This window comes from Siphateles boraxobius, unplaced genomic scaffold (genome assembly GCF_051911475.1).
Source record: "Siphateles boraxobius isolate OS27281-9 unplaced genomic scaffold, OSU_SipBor_1 106, whole genome shotgun sequence".
NCBI classification, from domain to species: Eukaryota; Metazoa; Chordata; class Actinopteri; order Cypriniformes; family Leuciscidae; genus Siphateles; species Siphateles boraxobius.
The window spans coordinates 228,209-251,222 of NW_027508707.1; the positions used below are offsets into that span (position 1 = coordinate 228,209).

General features: G+C 41.4%; 1 protein-coding gene across 1 annotated transcript in view; it reads right to left on the minus strand.

Annotated features, from left to right (window-relative positions):
* Positions 1–23,014, minus strand: part of pde11a (phosphodiesterase 11a) — a 139,632-nt gene that overhangs the window by 89,221 nt on the left and 27,397 nt on the right. Inside the window, exon 3 of the mRNA XM_077247109.1 lies at positions 4,694–4,783. Within this exon, the coding sequence (XP_077103224.1) occupies positions 4,694–4,783 (90 nt within the window). The remainder of the gene's footprint in view (positions 1–4,693; positions 4,784–23,014) is intronic.

The following is a 23,014-nucleotide window of genomic DNA, read 5'->3' on the forward strand; positions in this document are numbered from 1 at the left end:
ACTTTGAGGCTGATGCCTGCAGTTTGTACGAGGGTGCCGACTTGGGATTTGGCCATTGTACTAGAGGGCCTTTCTTTGGCCCCCTTTGAACCTATTGAGGAAGTTTCTGAGAAATTTCTCACGTATAAACTCTTTTTCTGCTTGCAATCTCCTCACTTAAGAGAATCGGAGATTTGCAGGCCCTGTCGGTTGCACCCTCGTGCCTGGAGTTTTCGCCTGGTATGGTTAAGGCTTTTCTATACCCTAGACCAGGTTATGTCCCTAAGGTCCCTACTAATACTGTCAGACCTACAGTGCTGCAGGCTTTCTATCCTTCTCCTTTTGTGTCATCAGATCAGGAGAAACTTAACCTTCTCTGCCCCGGTTAGGGCGTTAGACGCTTACGTCCACAGAGCTGCCCTGTGGAGGAAATCAGAACAGTTATTTGTGTGCTTTGGGCCACCCAGGAAAGGGTGTCCCGCGTCTAAACAGAGAATGAGCAAGTGGGTGATTGAGGCCATCTCACTTGCTTATGAGTCGGCTGGTCAGCCTTCACCTTTGGCTGTACGAGCCCACTCTACTAGGAGTATGGCTGCTTCTAAGGCATTGTTGTCAGGAGTTTCGCTAAGTGATGTTTGTGATGCGGCTGGGTGGTCCTCACCACATACATTTGTTAAGTTCTATGAATTGGACTTAAGTTCCACTCCTGGGGTGCCGGTGCTCTCGTCCTCTGTGCGCTAGTTCCCACATGACGGTCATTTGCTCCTATGGCGACGTGGGTATTGGCGTTCCCACAGCTTGACGCAGCTCGAGTTCCCTTGAAAGGGAACGTCTCGGTTACGTATGTAACCCTAGTTCCCTGATAGGGAACGAGACGCTGCGTCGTTCTGCCATAGTCCCAGCATGCCCGTTAGCGCTTCCTTCAGGCCTATCAGAAGCTGTCGCGCTTGTGTTTTGGGGGTGCTTTATAGTTTCCTGGTCGATGACGTCACCCGCCTATGACGTTCCGTCTCTCCATTGGACTGATTCCATACGTGCTTCATGACGCACACACGCAGAGGCGTTCCCACAGCTTGACGCAGCGTCTCGTTCCCTATCAGGGACAGAGACAAATGTCAAATTTGCTGTCACTCCCTCAGCCATTGTATAAATATATATAACACAAACAGGGTTTAAATTAGCACCCGCCAATCCGCCAAATGCGGGTTAAAATTAACTGTGGCGGGTAACGCTATCAAATCACGAGCCAATTTGGTGTGTTACTTATTATGTTTACTCACTTTGCTGGGGAAGTTTGTGTGAGACAAATCTGCGCAGATTTAGTGCAAATACTCAAGTCATCATGATATATTAAATACAGCGTATTGTGCAGAATCTGCTCATATCTGGCTTACTTGAACATGCCCGTCACTCAGGGGTCGTAGAATTTAGTAGGGACGCTAGGGACGTGTCCCTACCAATATCCAGTGACACTGATTTATCCCTAGCAATAATTTCGATCAAAAATTAAAATTTATATTTATATATAACCACTGTTGCCTGGTTGGGTATTGTGGGTTTTATGTATTTCTTATTTTATTTAAGCAGGAAACATCTCATTTAGATTATCTTACAAGAGCGTTCTGAGAAAAGGACAAGATATATTGCCATTTTTGTAGGGACAAAGACAAAATGTCCCCACAAAGATGGCAATTTCCAAAATCCTTGTGGGAATTTTTTTTTTTTTTTTGGTGGAAAACAGCTTATAAATCATACTAAGTGACGTTTTTTGAAAATGCAGAAAGTTATCTGTGATAGGGTTAGTGTAGGAGGATAGAATACACAGTTTGTACAGTATAAAAATCCACATTAAACATGCCCACATTAAAAAAGTCCACATTAAACATGAAAACACAAAATTGCTTGGTCTGTTGAAATGAGATGTCTGTTTGATCAAATTGAAACCCTTGTGAAAGTGAAAAGTGAAAGTGAAAGTGACATGTGATGGCCAAGTATGGTAACCCATACTTGGAATTTGACCTCTGCATTTAACCCATCCAAGTAAGTGCACACACATTAGGAGCAGAGTAGTGAGTAGTGAACACACACACACTGCAAACGTGGATACACACACCCGGAGCAGCGGGCAGCCTTGAGTGGCGCCCGGGGAGCGATTGGGGGTTAGGTGCCTTGCTCAAGGACACCTCAGTCATATTCCTGCCGGTACTGGAATTGAACCAGCAACCTTTGGGTCACCAGTCCAACTCTGCTACCATTAGGCCATGACTGCCTTTAATGTCATCCCAGTCTCATCAGCTGAGGCTGAATTAAGTTTCATTGCTCTTAGGACACTGAAAACATGGCTCAGAACAATGGCATAAGTTTCTGTGTGTCATGTCCAAGAGGATAAACTGGACAGTAATGATGTGAAACAAATATGCCAAAAGTTCATTTCTGTTAACAGGATAGTTTCCTTAAAAAATGAAAATTCTGTAATCATTAAGTTTTTTCAAACCAGTTTCGTTCTTCTGGTGACTACAAAAGAAGTTATTTTGAAGACTTTTGGTAACTAGACAGTTTATGGGCCCCATTGACTTCAGTATTTTTTTTCTTACTATGGAAGTCAATAGGGTCCATCAACTGTCTGGTTACCAACATTCTTCAAAATATCTTCCTTTGTGTTCAGTAGAAGGAGGAAATTTATAAGGGTTTGACACAACTTGTGGGAAAGACAGAATTTTCATTTCTGGGTGAAATATCCCCTTAACTATCCCTTTAATGACAGAGGCAGATATGTGTATGGCTTCTTTAAAAAGCAAGGAACAAGACCGTATTGCACTATTGCACTGTGAACGGAGTAAAGTTAAGTATCTGTTAAACTCCCTTCTTGTCTTTAATAGTTACCAGAACATTACAGAATTCATTAACATATTATTAAGGTCAATATAGACTAAAACCCGTAATATTATCCTATTAATCCTATTCATTTTCTGATTCCTCAGCTTCTGGGAATGTCCCCACCAATCTCAAAACCAAACCTACGCCCTTGCCGTCACTACGCAACGAATGACAGCGCACTTGTTCATTTGCATTGAAGCATTAGCGAAGATTAAAAAGCATTTGGTTAACAGAAAATATTTTTTTATGTTCTTTGCACTGTGTTGATCTGTCTACATGAAACACATTTTTGGTGAAAAGGATGAGGATGAAAGAGTAAGGGAGGAGATGGCTTGATGACAGGATTTTGTTAAATAAGAAATTAATGTATGAAATCCAAATTTCATAATATATATATATTTATTTAATTTTTTGGCTAGTAGAAGTTCTGAATGGCCGGTAACTTAAAAATGTAGTATTCAAATTGGCCGGTGAGTGAAAAAGTTAATTTCAAACCCTGAACTCAAAGTATAGCATTTTAAATTCATTTTTGCATGAAAACATTTAAAACTTGTTTTGTGATGTTGATTATGTGTGGAAACATATCATCACAGTCTGTGAAAAGGGTCCATATCATTCTCATTCTCTCTCTTTATGTTCTTGTTTTCTCGCATTATGTTCCTCTGTGATCGATATTAAAATGTGTTGATGATGCTCTAAAGACGCCACAACTCAGATTTATGCTTCCCCAGCCACACACACACACACACACATCTCTTCTTGATTCAAAACCTCTAGATGCAGGAACAGAGTGTAGGAAGCAAAAGATCAATAGATAGACACACATACTACGTAATAAACACCCACATGACATTTATAGCGCACGCACACAGCGCTGTCCTGTTACAGTAGGAGGGGGGCGGAGATATAATACGGTTTTAATGAAGCCTGTGCTGAATTAAGTGTATTCTTACCCAGTGTTCGAACTATACCATGTCATTTAGGGGAGCCCACTTGTTTGGGGGGGGTGTTTTTTGTGGGGGGGTGTTGTTGGGTGTTCGTGCACTTGCGCGTGCCAAGGACTGAAGCGTCTTTCAGACAGGACGCAGAATGCGCGGCGCTGCGCTATGAAACCCATTCATTTCAAGGACTCCCACAGATACATAACAGCTACAAGTGTATGCACTATGCAAGCACTATATACAGGATTCACCCTATTATACTTTATCGACACAAATTGATAAGTCAAACAGCAAACAGCCATCCACAAATAATCTATAAATAGGCTGTCTTTGAGTTCACTTGAACAAGGGTTAAATTACTCGCCAGGCTACAGAAGAATACCATAATTCCTCCGTTCAATTAGGCCTAAGACATCGAGAGTCATGCAGACCTATAACAACCCAGACACAACACATAATTGGGAATAACATGCCTTACCTTAACACAGAATGGATTTCAACTATTTCGCGCGCAGATCAATGGCCACAAACGTTTATATTTTTTCTACGAATCTTTGAGTTAACATGTAGGCTACTAAATATGATTGGAATTTGCACCGCAGCGCCACCACACCTTGATGCTCATGACAAGAATAGCATGTATAGTTAGCTTTATTGAAGTGAAATAGGTTTAAATCGCCGTTTTGCATGAATGAATGATATTTTTGCTATTTTACACATAATAATCCACGATGATCACATTACACAAAACTGAAATTGCACGTCAAAATAAAACATTGTCAATATGTTTTTGAGACCCCCCAAAAATTCACAAATCACAGTTTCAGGGGAGCCCATGTCTTATTAAGGGGAGCCGAGCTCCCCCCAGCTCCCCCGTAGTTCGCACCCCTTCTTACCCTGCTCCTGTCGTACTCTTTCCTGGAGGCAGCGAACAGTTGGGCGTTTGAGATGGCAATGCCACAGAAGGGAAGGTACATCTGCAACACCTGCACAGACAGAAGAGTGTGTTGAAGTGTAGCATCAATGTGAGTCTAAGGTGTCCTGGACAAACACTGTAAAAACAGTCTCTCCAAAACCCAATGTGGTTTCAGCCTGACAAAGGACTATATCAGTATTTATAGTAAGATTACATCACTAACATGACAAATAACTAACATGGTTATGATCTGAATTGATTGTTCATTCTGGTAGTTTTAGTCACGTTTCAGTTTTATATAATTTCATAAAATTAATTGCATGGTATTGTCCATTAATTATTCAAAAATAAGCAGTTTTAATCACATCAAAATAAACTATTAACTTTTTCTGAGAAAAGCCTCCAAACTAAAGATAAGTCATTACATACTGAAAAAAGTGAATCGACCATGTCACTTATTTAAAGTGCATTTTTATATTGATCTAATCAAAAACATGCTTCCTCTTGGCAAGATCATTAAATGTCATGTTTTAATTTTTATAGTTATGCCGACAATACACAAATTTATTTTGCTATCCAACCCAATTCAGTCTTCCCTCCCTTATCCATCATTTCTTGCTTGGTAGAAAATTTCCTGAAACTGAATGCTGACAAAGCTGAAATTCTGCTAATTGGCCCCAAATCACTTTTCTCTTCCTTCATATTGATGGAGTACTGGTTGGGCATTCACCAACTGTTCGGGATCTGGGAGCTCTGTTCGATTCTAAATTATATTATGTACAGCCATATCAGCCAGCTTGTTAAATTAATTTTTTTCAACCTTTACAATATTGTTCGCATACATCCTTCAATTAACCATAAAGATGCTGAAACTGTAATTCACACATTCATAACCTCTAAATTGGACTATTGTAAATCCTTGTTTAGAGGCCTTCCAGCTTAAGTCTTTAATCGCCTAACTGGTACAAAACTCTGTTGCTTCTGCCCTTACATTTAACAAAAAATCTGCTCACATCACTCCGATCCTTCACCAATTACACTGGCCTGTCATGGTTTAGCACCTTCATATCTTGCTGACTTACGCTCCTGCCCGTACTCTTAGATCTATTTCACACAACCTGCTTGTTTTACCCAAGTTCTACTTTTGGTGGTAGGGCGTTCAGTATTAGGTGATTGAATTTCAACAAGTACATATTCCTGAATCAACGTCTTTGTTGAGCCTAGAACAATCAACAGTCAACCAATCAGATTTGAGGGACAAGTTTAGGCTTAAAACCAGGGTTAGGTGCTTCTACATCAGGATTATTCACCTATCATTTCCCTCTGATTTTAGGGAAAAGTTAAAGGTAGGATTAGGTTTATGGGTAGAGATATGGTTAGGAATACATTTTCGGACAGGAATGTTGAGCCAGGATCAACAAAACAGGAACATTTCCTACTTGGCATAATCACAGTGACCTCAGTATTAAATGATGTGCTGTCTCATCGCACAGACCTTTAAGACAGAACTTAAAACTCATTTATTCACATTGTTTTGCAACTGATTGGTTCCCCTTTCTGTTATTTCAATACTTGTTCAGTTATAATCTGCCATGCTATATCTTTATTGTTTGAATGCTTGTTCTGATGATTGTACTTTGCTTGTACTTCCGTATTTTCTGTATTATCTGTCTATTTTGTAGTGTCCTTGGGTCCTTGAAAGGCACTATATAAATAAAACATATTATTATTTATTATTACTGGAGGTATTTGTTGTTTTTAAAATAGTGTTAACTGATGAATTTGCACATGGTGTGTCTTAAAGCATATAAAAACACCAAATAGACATATAAACAACATAAAAAACTTTTAATAACTCCATAACTATTAGTGGTCCATATGCATGTGTTTGTTGTTTTGGTCATTCTGTTAAATAATGTGAGTTAAATAATACCTGCGCGATCGATCTCGTATCTCTCACAGAGGAGCGACGACAGTGAGGATCGAGAGAGGACCAGGCCTGGACTGTTTTATTTGATGTTGTGTTTTATTATATGTGACAGCAGTCATCCTTGAGAGGCTGCTGTCTTTAGTTTTGTTGTTTCTTTATTTTATTTATTAAAGTTGTTGAATATTCGCCGGTTCCCGCCTCCTTCTTCCCCCAACATTTAACTTTGCTACATCAACCTAAATGTAGTCTAAAATACAAAGAAGTGTGAAAGAGACAGCAGAACTTCATTGTCCTGAATACATTTTCGATTTCCTCACTCACCGCTGTGTTTTTAAAGGTCTGAGATCTCCCCTAGCTCTCCCAATGCCAAACACACACTCAAAGTGCTGTCAGAATGACAAAAACACACTCACATTTCTCTTTTAGGGAGCCAGTGAGCCTCTATGAGAGAAATTAGTGTAGTCATAATGTTGATAATAAACAGGTTCATATTAAAATTCTATCAGGAACCACATCAAAACCTGCCTCGGGACATGTCAGCGTGACACCACAGAGAGGCCTTGATGAATCTGTCAGTCCTGAAGTCACAGAGAGCGCAGGTAAATGGGGTACTGGAGTAATTGACTGTTCGCAAAGACCCGCCCCCTTTAGTTACTGTTGCTATGTCCAAAAACGACGCCACTCTCACGACACACCATGTTCTCACACAGTGAAAAATACATGGAGAGCAGAGGACACTGACAACACACTGACAGACAGGACAGAGCAGGTTACTTTATACTGAAACAAAGTCCCCACTTTCAAGTTTGGTCATTTTTTAAAGAAATTTAAACAATAAATACAGTTTTGTGGCTCTTTAATGTGTCTGACAGATCGCTGTAGAGCCTCAGTTAAAGTTGCCAGTGAACCGATCATCTCTTTCTTCTGGTTAATTTATTGCATGAAATAAACATGACAAGCCGTCAGTACACTCCGTTTTTCAAGTTCAAATCCTCCAACTTTAATCTATTAACACTCCTGACTGCTTTTTTGGACAAAAAAGGCGGATTCGGCGGATGACGGATTATAATTGGTCAGATCGCCTGTCAATCAAACTCCCTGCAAAGGGTCAATTGGATTCTGTCTGACTGCCTATTAGTCTAAACTGCATGGGAGACTGCTGCATTGAGTCTGTTTACCACAGTGTTAAAGCATTTAATAAAGAGTGGATGTGACCTGAACCTGTGGGAGCTATCAACGGGTTCTCACAGCATGCTTTCCGCTCATTTAAACCGTTAAGCTAATGAAACGAGAGAATTGAGCTCCTTCACATGGAAACACACAACAACTTTATACAAGTTATGACTGAACTATTTCATTACTGCTTCATTCCACTGTGGGCCTTCCATGTATTGTTTCAGGTTTTGTTCCTAAACTTCTTTATCACTGTAGTCTACTTATGTTTCTGCACCATAATTTAGTTTCTCGTGATCATTTTGCACCCGCTATACCTTTAACGCTGCGTTCACACCGAACGCGAATTGAGCGTCTGGCGTGAGTGATTTCTATGTTAAGTCAATGTAAAGACACGTTGACGCACGTCTGGAGGTTCTGCGGCGCGATAGATGTGTTTAGTGTTGCGCGATGGACCTCATGGCGTACAGGATAGAGCGCCTGTAGTTGGTTGGTGTCCTGGATGGTGACCCTCGCTCCAATGCGGGACAATAGGCCATCAAACTGGGCGCGGGACAGGCGGAAGTATTGCTGAAACCGGCCGTCATCCAGGCACAGCTCCTGGAGCAAGTGGTGAAACTCGCCAAACTGGGAACGCCTCCGGAGGGTCTGGTGGACCCAAGTACGGCGACGATGACCCCTACAGACCCCTTTGCTCTTCAGAGCAAATACAGAGCGGTGACTCTCTCGATGAATGCTCAATCAACATCAGCCATCTTGCAAACAGACAACCGCCTAGCACTTGCCGCTCCCACAAGAAGTGAATTTCACCTCGAACGCATGTCTATTTCCCTTCAAATGCTCGCTTTATATGCGTGTCCAATTTGGACGTGCGAGTGGATTCAAGCGTCCAACTAGGCACCGTAGAAGTGAATTTGACACTCAATTCGCGTTCGGTGTGAACGCAGCATAAAGGTTTTTGTATATGACTTTTGATATGATTGACTAGGCTCTTTACATGTAAACTGAATAACAATGTAAACTGAATAACAATGTGCACTTTGAGGTTGTGAGGTAGCTGACGGGTCCAAAATAGTTTTTGAATGTACTATCCATCCTTCAACAGCGTCTCTGCAAAGCTTCAATTACATTGTGACAGGATCACAAAACAATCAGAGCTGAAATGAAACACTCAAACTGTCACAATCAGACTGATAGAATTAGACTTCAGCCACTTTTTTGTGATTCTTTGGAAGGATCTGCAAAGCAGCAGTTGCACACAGGTTTGAAGAACCAGCAGAGAACTTTCATATTGCGGTACATACATACATTTCTGGTTTAAGTTTGGTGAACTTTGACTTTTGGATTTGTATAACAAGGAGATGAGTGACCAATAGAGGATCTTAACGTCACAAACTGAGCTGTTGGCTGAGTTAAATGTAGCACACTTGAAGGAAGCAACAAGCGTGTGATTCTTTTGTGTTCTTTTTCAGCCAGCACCATTTGCACGATCATTCACAAATCCAGTCACAGCTACAGCTCGGTACAATACTGACAGTCACGCCAAACGTAACGTGCACGACTGCTAACCCTTCTTTTCTTCTCTTCTAGGTCTGCTCTAAGGGTTCTCTACCTGGCTACTGAATCCAACTGGATACCCGTCTATGGAACTACAATAATGACAAATATATTTGAAACAAAAAAGCTTGTTTAATTGCACTAATTGAAAAAAAATGCATTGCATTAATAACCATGATTGCTTTTTAATCCATCGTAATTTTAGGACTTGCATTTTAATGGGCTGAAAATCAACATTGTCGTATATCTAAGCTGTGAATATTTCAATTCAAAGCGTTTCACACACGCTTGGTCCATATTCACCTTTCAGATTTATCCTTAAAAAAAAAAAATATATATATATATATATTATATTCGACGGGCAATTTTTTACTTCATTTTTTCCCCGCTTAAATTCGCTTCTACAAATTCGACATAAAAAATTCAACATTGCACATCCAGGATCCAGTTCCAGTTTCAAAAATGAAAAATGTTTAACATGGCTTAATGGACTAATACAAGACTTCGTATAAACATTATTGGGGGTGCATACTATATTCAGGTAAGCAGATGCACTCAGAATATTAACATAATGCACAAGGTTTCAAGTTTCCCTGCTATTGAAACCTGTTATAAAGAAATAATTAGACTAATAAAGTAATAAAGATCAAACTCAGTATACACTTTATTGATGTACAATATACACAGTATATACTACTGTATATACAACAAGCAGATGAGCACAGAAAGTGCTTTGCTGTAGAAAATCATTAAATCGTTGCCAAAAAAAAAGCTTAACTTGGCTTAATGCATATAGGCTATAAAAAGACCAAACTCACTATATTGGTTTTGCAAGCAGATGAGACCAGAGGAATGCAACACACTACACTGTACGCTAAGCATTTTCTTTATAATGGTTTCCTATGGGATGAAAATGGTAAACGTTAAACTTTGCGCACTGAGTTTATATTCTGAGCTCATCTGCTTAACTGTTTCTGGTATATTATACCGAATTTGGTCTTTTATCATTACAGTAAAATTATAGGGGTTGGTTAGCCTGGTCCTACCAGACTCTGGTACATTTCTTTTGTACAGAGAGTCTGGCCACTCCCCATTGACAATCGTTAACTTCCTGGAAGGCGGGCTCAGAGCTACTCTGGATCTGTCATAACCAATTGCTAACGTTTGGTCGTGACTAAACTGGTGCAAGACCTCAATCTACCAATATGTATATTCTAGATTTTCCCACATAAGTGTTCTGTAAATCGAGATTTAGATTTAGAATTTATTTGAGCTTTTTTGACCCACTTATGTAGGACTTAAGTACATTAAGACTCAACCGGACAGTGACGGCAGAGCAGGTCTGTTTCTCTAAAAACAGAAATTTTTAACTCACTTCCTGCAGGGCTCAAGGGAGGTCTCTGCAGTGCAGTAGCACCAGAGATAAGTCCCAAGAGGGTAAAGAGGGGCGCAAGGTGGATTCAGTTTTCTCCTTGCTCCCCTCAGGAACCTGACGATCAAGTCGCGCTTCCTATGGATTTGTATCCACTGCATCATGATGTGCAGTCTGGTTGGGCCAATAAGGGGCAAATAGCAAGACCTGCTCCATCTCCTCCCTGACTTTAGCACAGCTGTGTGCAAGAAGGCTCACTGGGGAATGCATTTCTGCGGGGGCCCCAGGGCCAGCTGTTGCCAGAGTTTTTTCTGTGTCGAGGGATGTCCACTCAGACAGGAGAAAAAACAACAGCTGGACTGCCTGGGGACGGCGAGTCCACTTTCCCTCGTCAGCGGCACGATAGAGCAGGCTAGAAGTAATAAGTGGAATGAAGCGACCACAGAAGCTTCTGACTCCGAGGAGGAGGTGGCGGACGAGATGTGACGTGCGCTACGGTCTAAGGGTGTCACGATTTCGATCGAAATTTATTCACAATCTCAAAAATCTAAATAAAAAATGGAATCGTCGATGCTACCACGCCCCCATGTCTCGCCCGTGATGGAAAGTTCGGATCGTTTTACTGACTGTATTGTTCAATCTCATTCATCAAAATTAAATAATTTTTTTCTAGTCATTTCAGGGGCTTTAAATTAGGGCTGGACCAGAATATTCGAATATTCGAATATTCGTTCGGTGGGTTGGTATTCGATTTGAAAATTTGACATTCGAATATTCGTTTTTTTGTTTTGTTTTTTGCACACCTGGGATCCCCCGCGAAACGGTTCTCACTCGCGCTTGAATAAGGCCGGCGACACACTGGCTGCATGGCGTGAGCGTCTCAGCTGTGTAGCATGTACGTTTTTATTTCAGCTCCCATGTTAACAGGTTGGAGTTTGCACACTGCCTGTGTGAAACACGCGTCTCAGGCGCGGCTCGAGCCAGGCGGAAAATGCGTGCATGCTAGAAATAGAACCGACGCCTAACTGCAACGGGAGTGTTCTCTGGCTAGAGCGCAGAACCGCGGAGTTTGTATGGACCGAAGTGCATGCCTGAGCTTGTGTTTTGGGTTAAGCTGCATTGCTTTGACATTGTGGAAAATAGAATAATAGAAACAAAATGTATTATTCTTTTACCCGTTATTATCAATCTAAATTAATCTCGTTTTTAATTTAACTTAATTTCGTTTTTCTTTATTTAAATTTTGTTTTTTCTTTATTTAAGTTTCATTTTTCTTTATTTAAATTTCGTTTTTTCTTTATTTAAGTTTCATTTTTCTTTATTTAAATTTCGTTTTTCTTTATTTAAGTTTCGTTTTTCTTTATTTAAGTTTCGTTTTTCTTTATTTAAATTTATTTTTTTCTTTATTTAAATTTCGTTTTTCCTTAGTTAAATTTATTTTTTTCTTTATTTAAATTTCGTTTTTCTTTATTTAAATCTACCCTTTACTGTGTCAGTAATTTGTTAGTCAGAAAAATATTAGACTACCTTAAAAGTATTGCTTAATTTAACAGACCTGTGTGTGTGCGTTTTATATCATAGTGGAGTGTCCGTTCTCGGAGCATATAAACCCTGCCCGCGTGAGGTGCGCTGCTTCCCGCTCGCGCTGTTCTGTAGCTGACTAAAAGTTTATCAATTCTCAATGTGTCGCGTCTCGCGTGTCCATCTATATTGCACCAAATGCAACACTGCACTCCCTTGTAAAGTCGGTTGGATGAACGGTTCTCGAAATAATCAAAATGCAAAAAGACAGACCAACACAGAGATTCCTGCCTTTATTAGTGAAAAGAATATATTCAGCCCCCTCTCGCCGAAGCTTCGAATATTCGATGTTCATTACTACCGAAGCTTCGAAGCTCAAAAAATGGTATTCGGACCAGCCCTACTTTAAATGTTATACTTTTAACAGGCAAATTCCCCGAACACATCCACCTACGCAATCTTGAAAAAAAAACACACGTGTTGAAAGGCTGTGAGTCCTCTAACTTAGATCCGGGCCGATATTTCCCGTCACTATCCTCGGGCTGGGCTCTTGATCTATAGACGTGCACTCCCAATGCAATAAAGTGTGGCGCAGGACTAGATTTGATGGCCGAGTGCGAGCGCGGGCGGTAATGCACTCACTCTGTGTGTGCGGGAGAATAAAACGATTCGCGGGACTCCCGCAAACTAGAAATATCTATGAATAAAACATATAAAAACTAATAAATTTTTATTTATCTGTTGCAGAAAAGCAACAAGAACAACTAAAACAAAATAGAAACGATTTACAGGCCAGAGTTTCTATTTATAACATGTTTGCAGCGTTGAGCGATTTAGCCAATCACAGACATATGTGTTGATTTCTTGAACGCAATGGCCAATCAGAAGCATTTAAGATAGACTCTACTCACCGCTCAAGACTGACTTTTTGTTCAGTGCTGAATTCTGTAAGCTGGCAAACCTTCTAATTATAACAAACAAAGTTTAGGCTATATATTTTGAAAGATTCATTGTGCAGTCAGCTTCATTGATAATACGAAAATGTAATCGAATCGAGGATTTGGAGAATCGTGACACCCCTACTACGGTTGCAATGTTGTCTTTTCAGACCAGTAAAAATTCGCTGAGTAGCAGTGTCTCAAAGCGAGATGAACTGCAAACAACGCCCAGACCTCCATTACTGCATGCCCTTTATGCATGGCCCCTCAGCCGGTATTGATGGACACTCGCAAGACCGATCGCGCACGCCACGACACTCGTGCCCTGGAGGGCGAGGTCAGATGCAGTGCGGTGCTCACCTATGATCGACCCTCTGGGCTACCCTCGTGCATGTCCATGAGTGCCCTGGCCTGATAGACCTGTATCAGCGCCATGGCACGCAAAGAGGAGGTGGATTTCCCACAGGCTTTGTAAGCTCTGCCCGTCGGAACGGACAAGAACTCACAGGCCTTAGAGGGGGGACGAGGATCCCCCGTCCAAAAGGCAGTGGCCGTCGGACACGGGTGCACCTGTGTTGCGACAGACTGCTCCACTGGAGGGATAGCCTTGCAATCCTTCAACGCTCCTTCATCAAGGGTAGTGAGGGGGAAAAAGCTATTCAGGCAGTTTCTCGAAGAGAAAGGTGATGTCCACAACCTGGTAAGCTCTCCATGCACTTCAGGAAAGAAGGGCACTGGGGCGGCGAGCTGAGAACCAGCGCAGCCTGCCCCGAGACACCAATCCTCCAACCGAGACTGAGCTGACCGTGGAGGACTCCACTCGAGCCCGGTTGCCTCGGCGGCCCATTTCAGCATAGCTGACAATTCTGGATCTGGCTCGGGCAACGTTACACTCCCAGATGGAGATAACGTAGCTGAGTCGTCATCTCCAGAGGCCAGCTCACCCTCCGATGCTGCTATCGACATCCCATCCTCTGGGGGAACCCGAATTGAAACGGCTGTTCGGTCCATTACAGAGGGACCAGCACGTTCAACAAGAAATTCCACCGGCTGCGGTGTGATGGAGGTATGAGGAGCCCACAGGGAATGGTTACCGGGCGAGACATCCATCAATATCCTACGATCACCCATCCCACACAGCACCCGGGGGTGGGGCATGGTAATGGGGACTCCAGCTTCGCGGAAGAAGGCAAGTCTCGATCTCAACATCGTGACAGTTATATTCCCACAATGGGAACATGAACAGTCCACAAAAGCTGCTTCAGCCTGCTGTAAGCCCAAACACGTGATGCAACAATTGTGACCGTCAGAGAGGAACAGGGAACAACCGCATCCAGAAACGCATGGGTGGAATCACATCTTGAAAAAGACGCAAATGCTGTTGCTCTTTCAGGAAATGAAAAACTCTCACCAGTGCCGGAGCACACAGGGGAATGATCGCGGCAACACTGACAGGGATGGTGCAGCCTGTACCAGTGTAGCACTCACTTTCTTCGCCCTCAACCGGCCGTCAGACAAACAAACACAAACACAGAATTGAGATGCTGTTAAAACAGCTTTTGAGAGCTCAAAAGGCTCGCGACCGCCGCTGCACTCGCGCTGTAGAACCACCAGCACGGTAGAGACTTCCTGAAGAAGCAAGAGACAACTGCTGCGTGCATCCACTTCCGTATTTATACACGCGCTGCGGGGCGGAGTGTGAGATGCAGATCTCACACGCAAATGTGCATTGGCTCGTTTTAACAGTACTCGACGATGACAGACTCCCAAAGCGTGATCCCAATCAGTCGATGCGTCGACTACGTCGTACGTGAGTAACTGAAAGGGAACTGCATGATTTTCTATGAAGTATCATGGAGTATGTGTGGTACAGTAATTTTGCAAGGGCTCTTTCAGCTTAAAATCCTAAGCAGGGACCAGCAAGCAGGGACCAGCTGTAAGGAGAGACACCTATTCTGTAAGGCAGATCTGCGTCACTCTGCTCTGCGTCACCGTCTGAGAGAATATGATATTGTATTGAATGCACAGTAATTCCTCAGATCTACCTTCTGCTAATCCCACAGAGAATTCACAGGACTATTCACAGTACTGTGGCATTTCACAACAAAGGCCAGAGAGTGGTGAGCTTGTCTGGTAGCCCAGCAGCACATCCAGACTCTCAGAAGCACACTGCTGATAATGCAGATCATCAGCAGAGCTTTCAAACAAATATCAGATTTGTGGCCACAACATTGAACAGTATGAACTGCTGTCTCATAAAAACTCACTTTTTTCAGAAGAAAATGTGGTTTTGCTTTGCAGTTGTTGCTATGTGTTGCTAAGGTGTTATTTTTCAATGGTTTTAGTCAGGTTAAATGCTGTTGCTGGGATGTTCTGAGTCGTTGCAAGGGCACTGCTAAGAATTTTGGAATTCATAGTATTCTGTGTGATTTTTTTTCCAAAATGCATATATTTTTAAAAAAAATAAAAACTCGAATACATAGAAAATAGCATAATGTATGATGAGGACAGATTCTGTTTCTTTAGTTTCAGACTTTAAATCCATCCAGTCGGAGGATATTAAACATGTTTGATATTTAACGTTGAGATATTCACAGCATGGTGCTTCTTGTCTGATGTGCGACCGGCTTAAAAAAGTGCAGTAAATGGACAAACTCAAGCACAAACTGAGGGCTAGATAAAACAAACTAATCAGGGGTAAAACAGGACAGGTGTGACTAAATGCTAATGAGTAACCATAGAAACTAACAAGAAGTGGGAACAAGGAACAAAGGAAACAATAAATAGTGCAAAACCAACTCAATGTCAAACTCCAACACAAATTAAACAAGACATAACCCTGACATTTCCCCCATCAAGAAGGCGCCTTAAAAACATCAAAGCAGTCCAACAGAGTCGGGAGGATGGGGGCTTTGGAGGAGAATGCACAATGGACTTGAAGGAGAGAGGAGCCATGGAGGAGAAGCCGGAGCCTGATGGAGCCAAAGAGATGGAGAGATGAGTCGCAGACGAAGGCCCGGAACTCCATGACAAAGCAGAGCTGGAGGGACAACGGTCTCAGGTGAAGCCAAGGGAGCGAGGAGTCGTTGTGGACCAGGCCAACACGTGTGTCGACCAGGCCGACTGGTCGATGGGGAGATGTGAAGTGACAGGATTGGAGGTTTTAGATGGAGTTAGAGGATCGACACTCCAGGGCGGAGTTGGTAATCTGAAAGCCCAAGTCGCATCCAGGATGCTTGGAGCAGGCAGCTTAGAAGGAGATGAGGGGCTGAATGGAGTCAGCACAGACAGGGCCAAATAACTGGGTAACATGGGCAGGGAGTTACAAAACAACCTCCTTGGTCAATTTAGGGCAGGCAGAAAGTTCAAAAACAGCGTCCTTGGCCAAATCAGGAAAGGCAGAGAGTTTAAAAGCTGCCTCCATGGCCGACATGAGACAGGCAGAGGAGGTGGGAGTGGGAGGCAGGGTGGAAACATCACAGACAATACTGATTTGGTGCAGTCATGCTGTGCGAAGAAATGGGAATTGTGCTAATTCTTTCACTCTCCTCCACAATTCATGCCACTTACTGCAGCCTCTGAAGTATGGGCGAGGCTCCAATTCATTTCCTCTTACTCCACAAGGTCCTCAGGGACGCACATGGTCAAGCACAAACTGAGGGCTAGATATACATAAAGTAATCAGGGGTAAAAAAAAAAGGACAGGTGTAACTAAATCAATGAACTTATGAGTAACCATGGAAACAAACAAGAAGTGGGAACAAGGGACAGGGACAGAAAAACATTGCAAAACCAACTCAATGTCAAACTCAGACACAGATCAAATGAGACAAAACCTTGATAAAGTGTGATTATGATTAGGGTAATAAATTAAAATATTATGGTAATAAATACTAGTTTTTCAACATCAAGTTGCATTATAAACTATTAGTGTTGGGTTAAAATAACTAGAAAACGTCTGACAACAAAAGCATTGTGCAGTTTAAAATGACCGTGCCTGCACTTACGTTAAAAATAAGGTGGACTGTGGTTTTGCTGCATTGACCAACAATGGTCTGAAGTGACATCTGTGTGAGCCGTGCTTCATACATACAATATTTACAATAGACAATGGACTTTTCACCCAAATTTTCACTAATGTGACCACATATTTAGCCTATTAACTGTTAACTTTTTCCCTATCACATATTTTAGTAATTACCGTAAATTAGGTATCATTTGAAAACTTAAACACTCACAATTCATCATGTGTTAACTTCTTTGCGTCACTATGGAGCCCCGCACATGACATTTGGGAAAAAATATGTGCATCATGACCACGAATTAACAAATCGTTACCACAACTTACTAATACATCAGCACGTTTTATTAATGTGTTCTCTTGTTCTCTCGATATAATTAAATCATGTGCACAATATAATAATTACTTTCCTCGTTTTACTAAATCTTGCAGACAATATAATTTGTTCCTTTGTTTAGCACTAAAAACGAGTGTGTGTGTGTGTGTGTGTGTGTGTGTGTGTGTGTGTGTGTGTGTGTGTGTGTGTGTGTGTGTGTGTGTGTGTGTGTGTGTGTGTGAGTGTGTGTGTGTGTGTGTGTGTGTGTGTGTGTGTGTGTGTGTGTGTGTGTGTGTGTGTGTGTGTGTGTGTGTGTGTGTGTGTGTGTGTGTGTGTGTGTGTGCCTTATCACATCTATGCTAAAAAATGAGATTGACAGTTAAAAGTTAATAAAATTAAACAGCACACCTCTCCTCAAAAGGCTGCAAAATATGATATAATTCATGTCTGTAGCACAAATGGTGTGGCATGAATTACATCCTAAAGTTTAATACTTTAAGGTTTGCCCTAAACAAACACCATTAACACACAAGAACAGCATTAGCATAAATCCAAAGCTCCATTCATAGCCTAAGTGATGAACTATATTCTGGACGCATGCAAATGAACAACCCATAATTGTTTCTCAAAAAATGAACAGAACAAAACATCACCTTTTCATTAAATATACAATATGTCTACCATATTGTATGTATGTTTAGAAAACTCTAATGTCTGGTGTGGTACTAAGACTTGCCCGCCAAAACAGAATCTAAAAGTGGCACCTTTGTCTCTGTGGGCTGGAAACAATAGCCGAGTTTTCTCTGTTCTGCCTCTCTGTCTCACACACACAGGGAAGAGTTTCATCATTAATTCAGCAGTTAGTAGCATGCATGACATGATGCTAATGTACATTATAAAAGCACATGAAATCTCATTGCACAGAACTCGATCTGGGGCTCACAGCAACAAACACATGCAGTCATACAAACACACGATAAAAAGGATAGTTCGACCCAATTATATTTCTGTAAACATTTACTCGCCCTCTTGTCATTCCAAACCATTATGATTTTCTTTCTTCCATGGAAAACAAAAGGATATGCATGCAAGATGATTTGAAGCTCCACAAAAGTATCATAACATTAGTCCATATGACGCATGGACTATGATTTCCAAAGCCATACAATAGGTTTGTGTGTAGAACAGACTAAAATTTACATTATTATTCACCCCTTCTTGTGAAAAAAGAGTACACTTCATGATAATTTTAATAAGATTATAATACTTCAAAAGAACATAATTAAGTGTAAACTGAATGTAATGTATCCCGACACTTAATTGCAATTAAATGAAAATATATTGTTGCTTACATTTATATTTAATTCACTTCACTAAACTTTAGAGGTAAGTAGGACTTAAGTACATCTTTATATGTAATTTCATAATTACTTCCTTTGTCTTTGAAATATGGTTCAACTCTACTGCTGAAAGTACTGACTGACAAGCATTTATGACAAGCTTGTAGTTGTAAACTATAACTTTAATATAATTTCTATTGGAACTTGTGTCATGTATTTAAATATATTTGTAATTACACAGTTGTATTGATGAAGTTAGTTACAATTTAGAACATTTAACATATATTAAATGTGATATCAAATAACACTACAGTTAAAATTAGAATCAAGTACTTTACATGTGCTTTAGTATGTCAACAAATTAAAATAAGTGCACTTCTTTAAAGCATGAAAAAGATTATTGGAACATTAGGATTTAAAATTTACTTATATGTACCAATGTACCAATATGGATCTTAACCGACTGTGGCCTGTTTGTCAAGAAGTCCTGGACCCAATTGCAAAGAGATGGACTTAGTCCCAGCAGCAGCAGTTTGTTAATTAATGTCTGTGGAATGATGGTGTTAAAGGCAGATGAAAAGTCTAGGAAGAGCAGCCTGACATAGGAATCCATGCTCTCTAGATGAGTGAGACCAGAGTGGACAACAGTTGACACTGTGTTAGACACAGACCGGTTCCTTCTATAGGCATACTGATGGGGGTCTACCTTGATGTTAACAGTGCCCTTTATGTGAGCCAGAACCAGTCGCTCAAAGCATTTCATGATCAGTGGAGTGAGGGCCACGGGACGATAGTCATTCATGCTTTCCACTACTGATTTTTTGGGCACTGGTATAATAGTGAACATCTTAAGACAAACAGGGACAGTAGCTAGGGAAAGTGATAGATAAAAATGTCTGTTAACACCCCCGTAAGCTCCTGATCACAGTCAGAACCCGGCCAGGGATGTTATCTGGACCTGCTGCCTTGCGTGGGTTAATCCGCCGCAACGTCGTCCTCACTTCCTCAGCAGACACACTGAAAGATAGCTCACTTGGAGGTAGTGTGAGCCTGAAACTTTTGGAGGAGTTAGATAAGTCAAAACGAGCATAGAAGGCATTTAGAGCATCGAGAAGGGCTGGGTCCAGAGGACAATCTGCATCCTTTCCTTTATATCCTGTAATGTTCTTAATGCCCCTCCACATGCTCCGGGGGTCATTGGTGTAAAAATGACCCTGTGTCCGTAGAGCATAAGTAGTCTTAGCGTTTTTGATGCCATCCATTAGTTCCCTCCTTGCTGCTCTCAGTGTCACTGCGTCCCCAGACCTGAAGGCTGAGTCCCGTGCTTTTAAAAGAGACCGCACTGTTCCGTTTAACCAGGGTTTCTGATTTGGACACATAGTTATTTCCTTGGTGGTAGTGACGTCATTGATACATTTGCTGATGTATCCACAGACAGATGATACATATTCCTCCAACTCCACCCCATTTTCACCTGTTGCTGCCTCCCTGAATACCTGCCAAGAAGTACGCTCAAAACAATCCTGTAGCATGGAAACGGCTCCATTGGGCCATACAGTGATGGTCCTCTCTGTGGGCTTGTTGTTTTTAAGTACAGGATGATGAGTAGGAGCCAGTAAGATGGAAATGTGGTCAGAAAGACCTAGGTTGGGGCAGTGCACCGCTCTGTATGCGTCCCGTCTGTTGGTATACCAGGGTCAAGTGTATTGTTTCCCCTAGTTGCTAAGGAAACATGCTGGTGGAAGAGTGGTAGAATGTCCGTTAGTTTAGCCTGGTTAAAATCCCCCACTACAATGAAGAAAGCCTCCGGATGCTTATTTTGGAGCTCACAGATGTGGTCATGAAGCTCCCTGAGTGCTGAACTAATGTTGGTACTCGGCGGAATGTAAACAGCTACAATATACACAACTGTAAACTCCTGGGGCAGATGAAACGGCCGGCATTTTAGTGATAAATATTCCGCAGATTCCGAAACAGTGGCTATTCACCTGACTACAGTTTGTACACCAGCCTTTATTGATGTAAACACTAGGGGTGACCCCGAACAGTTGAAGATTCGATGCATCGATAGGAGGAGCCTGATTCGAAGCTTTAAATAAAAAATTTTAACGTGCATGAATAAATCCAAACACCCCGTGACAGATTTAAGTTTTACTTTCAATACGTGACCGATAGAGGAGCGTTTTGGCGGCAGGTATTTCAATCTTTAAAAGTGTCTGGGATAAGAAAATCTAAAGAGTGGATGCACACCATCAGAAAGGATATTTTCCCAGACTGGATTTAGCATCAGGAAAACCATGATCGCACTTCTGCAGGCCAACGTTAACAAGTTGGTTTTCCTGTGGACATTCTAAAACGCTTGACGTGAAAAAAGCTTTTAAAACGCCAGGGCACTTTTGGCTTAATTGATGTATAGTAGGCTACCTCATTAAGAAACCATACAATGTGCAGATAAGCAGATGAACCCAGAATATGAACACAACATGTTCCTCCTATAGAAAGTCACTAAAGCGTTTACTTTATTATATCGGTTTTCAATGGGAGGAAAATTAGCGTTTAATTAAACGCGTTGCGTTCATATTCTGAGCTCAACTGCTTTTCTGTAGGCTATACAGTATGCTTTATTAATAAAGTGTGTATAGAATTTGATCTTTTAATATAACTGTCTTAGGACATTAAGCCGTTAAACGTTTTTCATGTTAAGAGTTTTAGAATGTATTTTATCCGCGCACACAATTTGAAAAGACTCAAACAGACACAGAGACACAGACAGAGTTGAAGACTAGATTTTTTTCTCTCTCGATCAGGTAACGTTAGGGTACAAGTGATTTCAAAACATTTCAGCCGGTTCTAATTTGATTTTTGGATACTGTGAACATGTTTAGATACACTGTAACTCGAGTTCAGCGTTTATTGTTGTTTCTGCAGTTAAAAAGACAAAGTTGACCATTCTGGCTATACTTTCGATATTTTAATAATATATTTTTTATTTATTTATTTATTGATCACTCAGGGTAATCTAATTTAACCATTTGTGGCTTGTGTTTTGAATATATGTTCCCCTGCACTTTAGGCACTTTGCACACGTTTGTTCTGCATCTTGTGGCTTGATTCAGACTTATTTCGTTTTTTTTTTTTAGAAAGGTATATTCTGTTCTAATTTAATTCTGTAAATTAATTGTTGATTATTTTTTCGGTGCATAGATGTTGCGCTCTGTAGGTACTTAGAGCCTGCTCGCACAGGCAATTTAGCCGATTTAATTTGATTTGCATGTGAAATGCAAATCCTGTCTGCAGTGTGGCCTTTCTGCAGTTATTTATGTTATTTCTTAGTTGTATTGATCCGAAATGTTTTTCTACATTTTTTTCTATATCTTTGTGTGATGTTCTGTACATCGCGGCTTTAAAATGTTAAAGCCCCGCCCCCTCCCCAACCCCACACACACGATTCGACTATTAGTCGACTAAAGGGAAGACTTGAGGATTCTGATTCGACTATGAAAATCCTTAGTCGGGGACACCTCTAGTAAACACACAGCCCCCCTCCTCGAGATTTACCTGAGAGATGGTTAGGGTCAGCTTGAAAGAGAAGTAGCCCATCGATCTGGAAATCAGAGTCCGGCATCTTGATGTTAAGCCATGTTTCCGTCAGGAGCATTGCACAGCAGTTCCGCATTTCAGTGAAATTTCTCAGTCGAAGTCGCATTAAGTCCATCTTGTTGTCTAACGAGCGGACGTTAGCCAGAAATAGTGTTGGAAGAGCGGGTCTGTTGCTAGCCTTTAACCTAGCTATCAAGCCGGCCCGCTTACCTCTCTTCTGCCTCCATGCACACCGCTTCCTGCTACCAAGCCACTGTCCTCAAGAGCCGCATTCTGCCCAACATTGCTTTTAACTCTGGTTTAACCACCATACTGGGAACAGCAAGTTGAAGAAGTTCAGTCGAACTATACCTCACTATACCTAATTTAGCAAGTAATGTTACGCCAATTGCCGGTAGCTGAGAAGCCGCTGCACTGCTGCGTGCCGCCATGTTTTTCCGGTGTTTATGCACCGGTATTTGTGTGATAACAGTGGTCTTTGTAGATGTGCAGTATGACGACCGTTTGCAAGGTCTACATGTTTTGCTCTACTG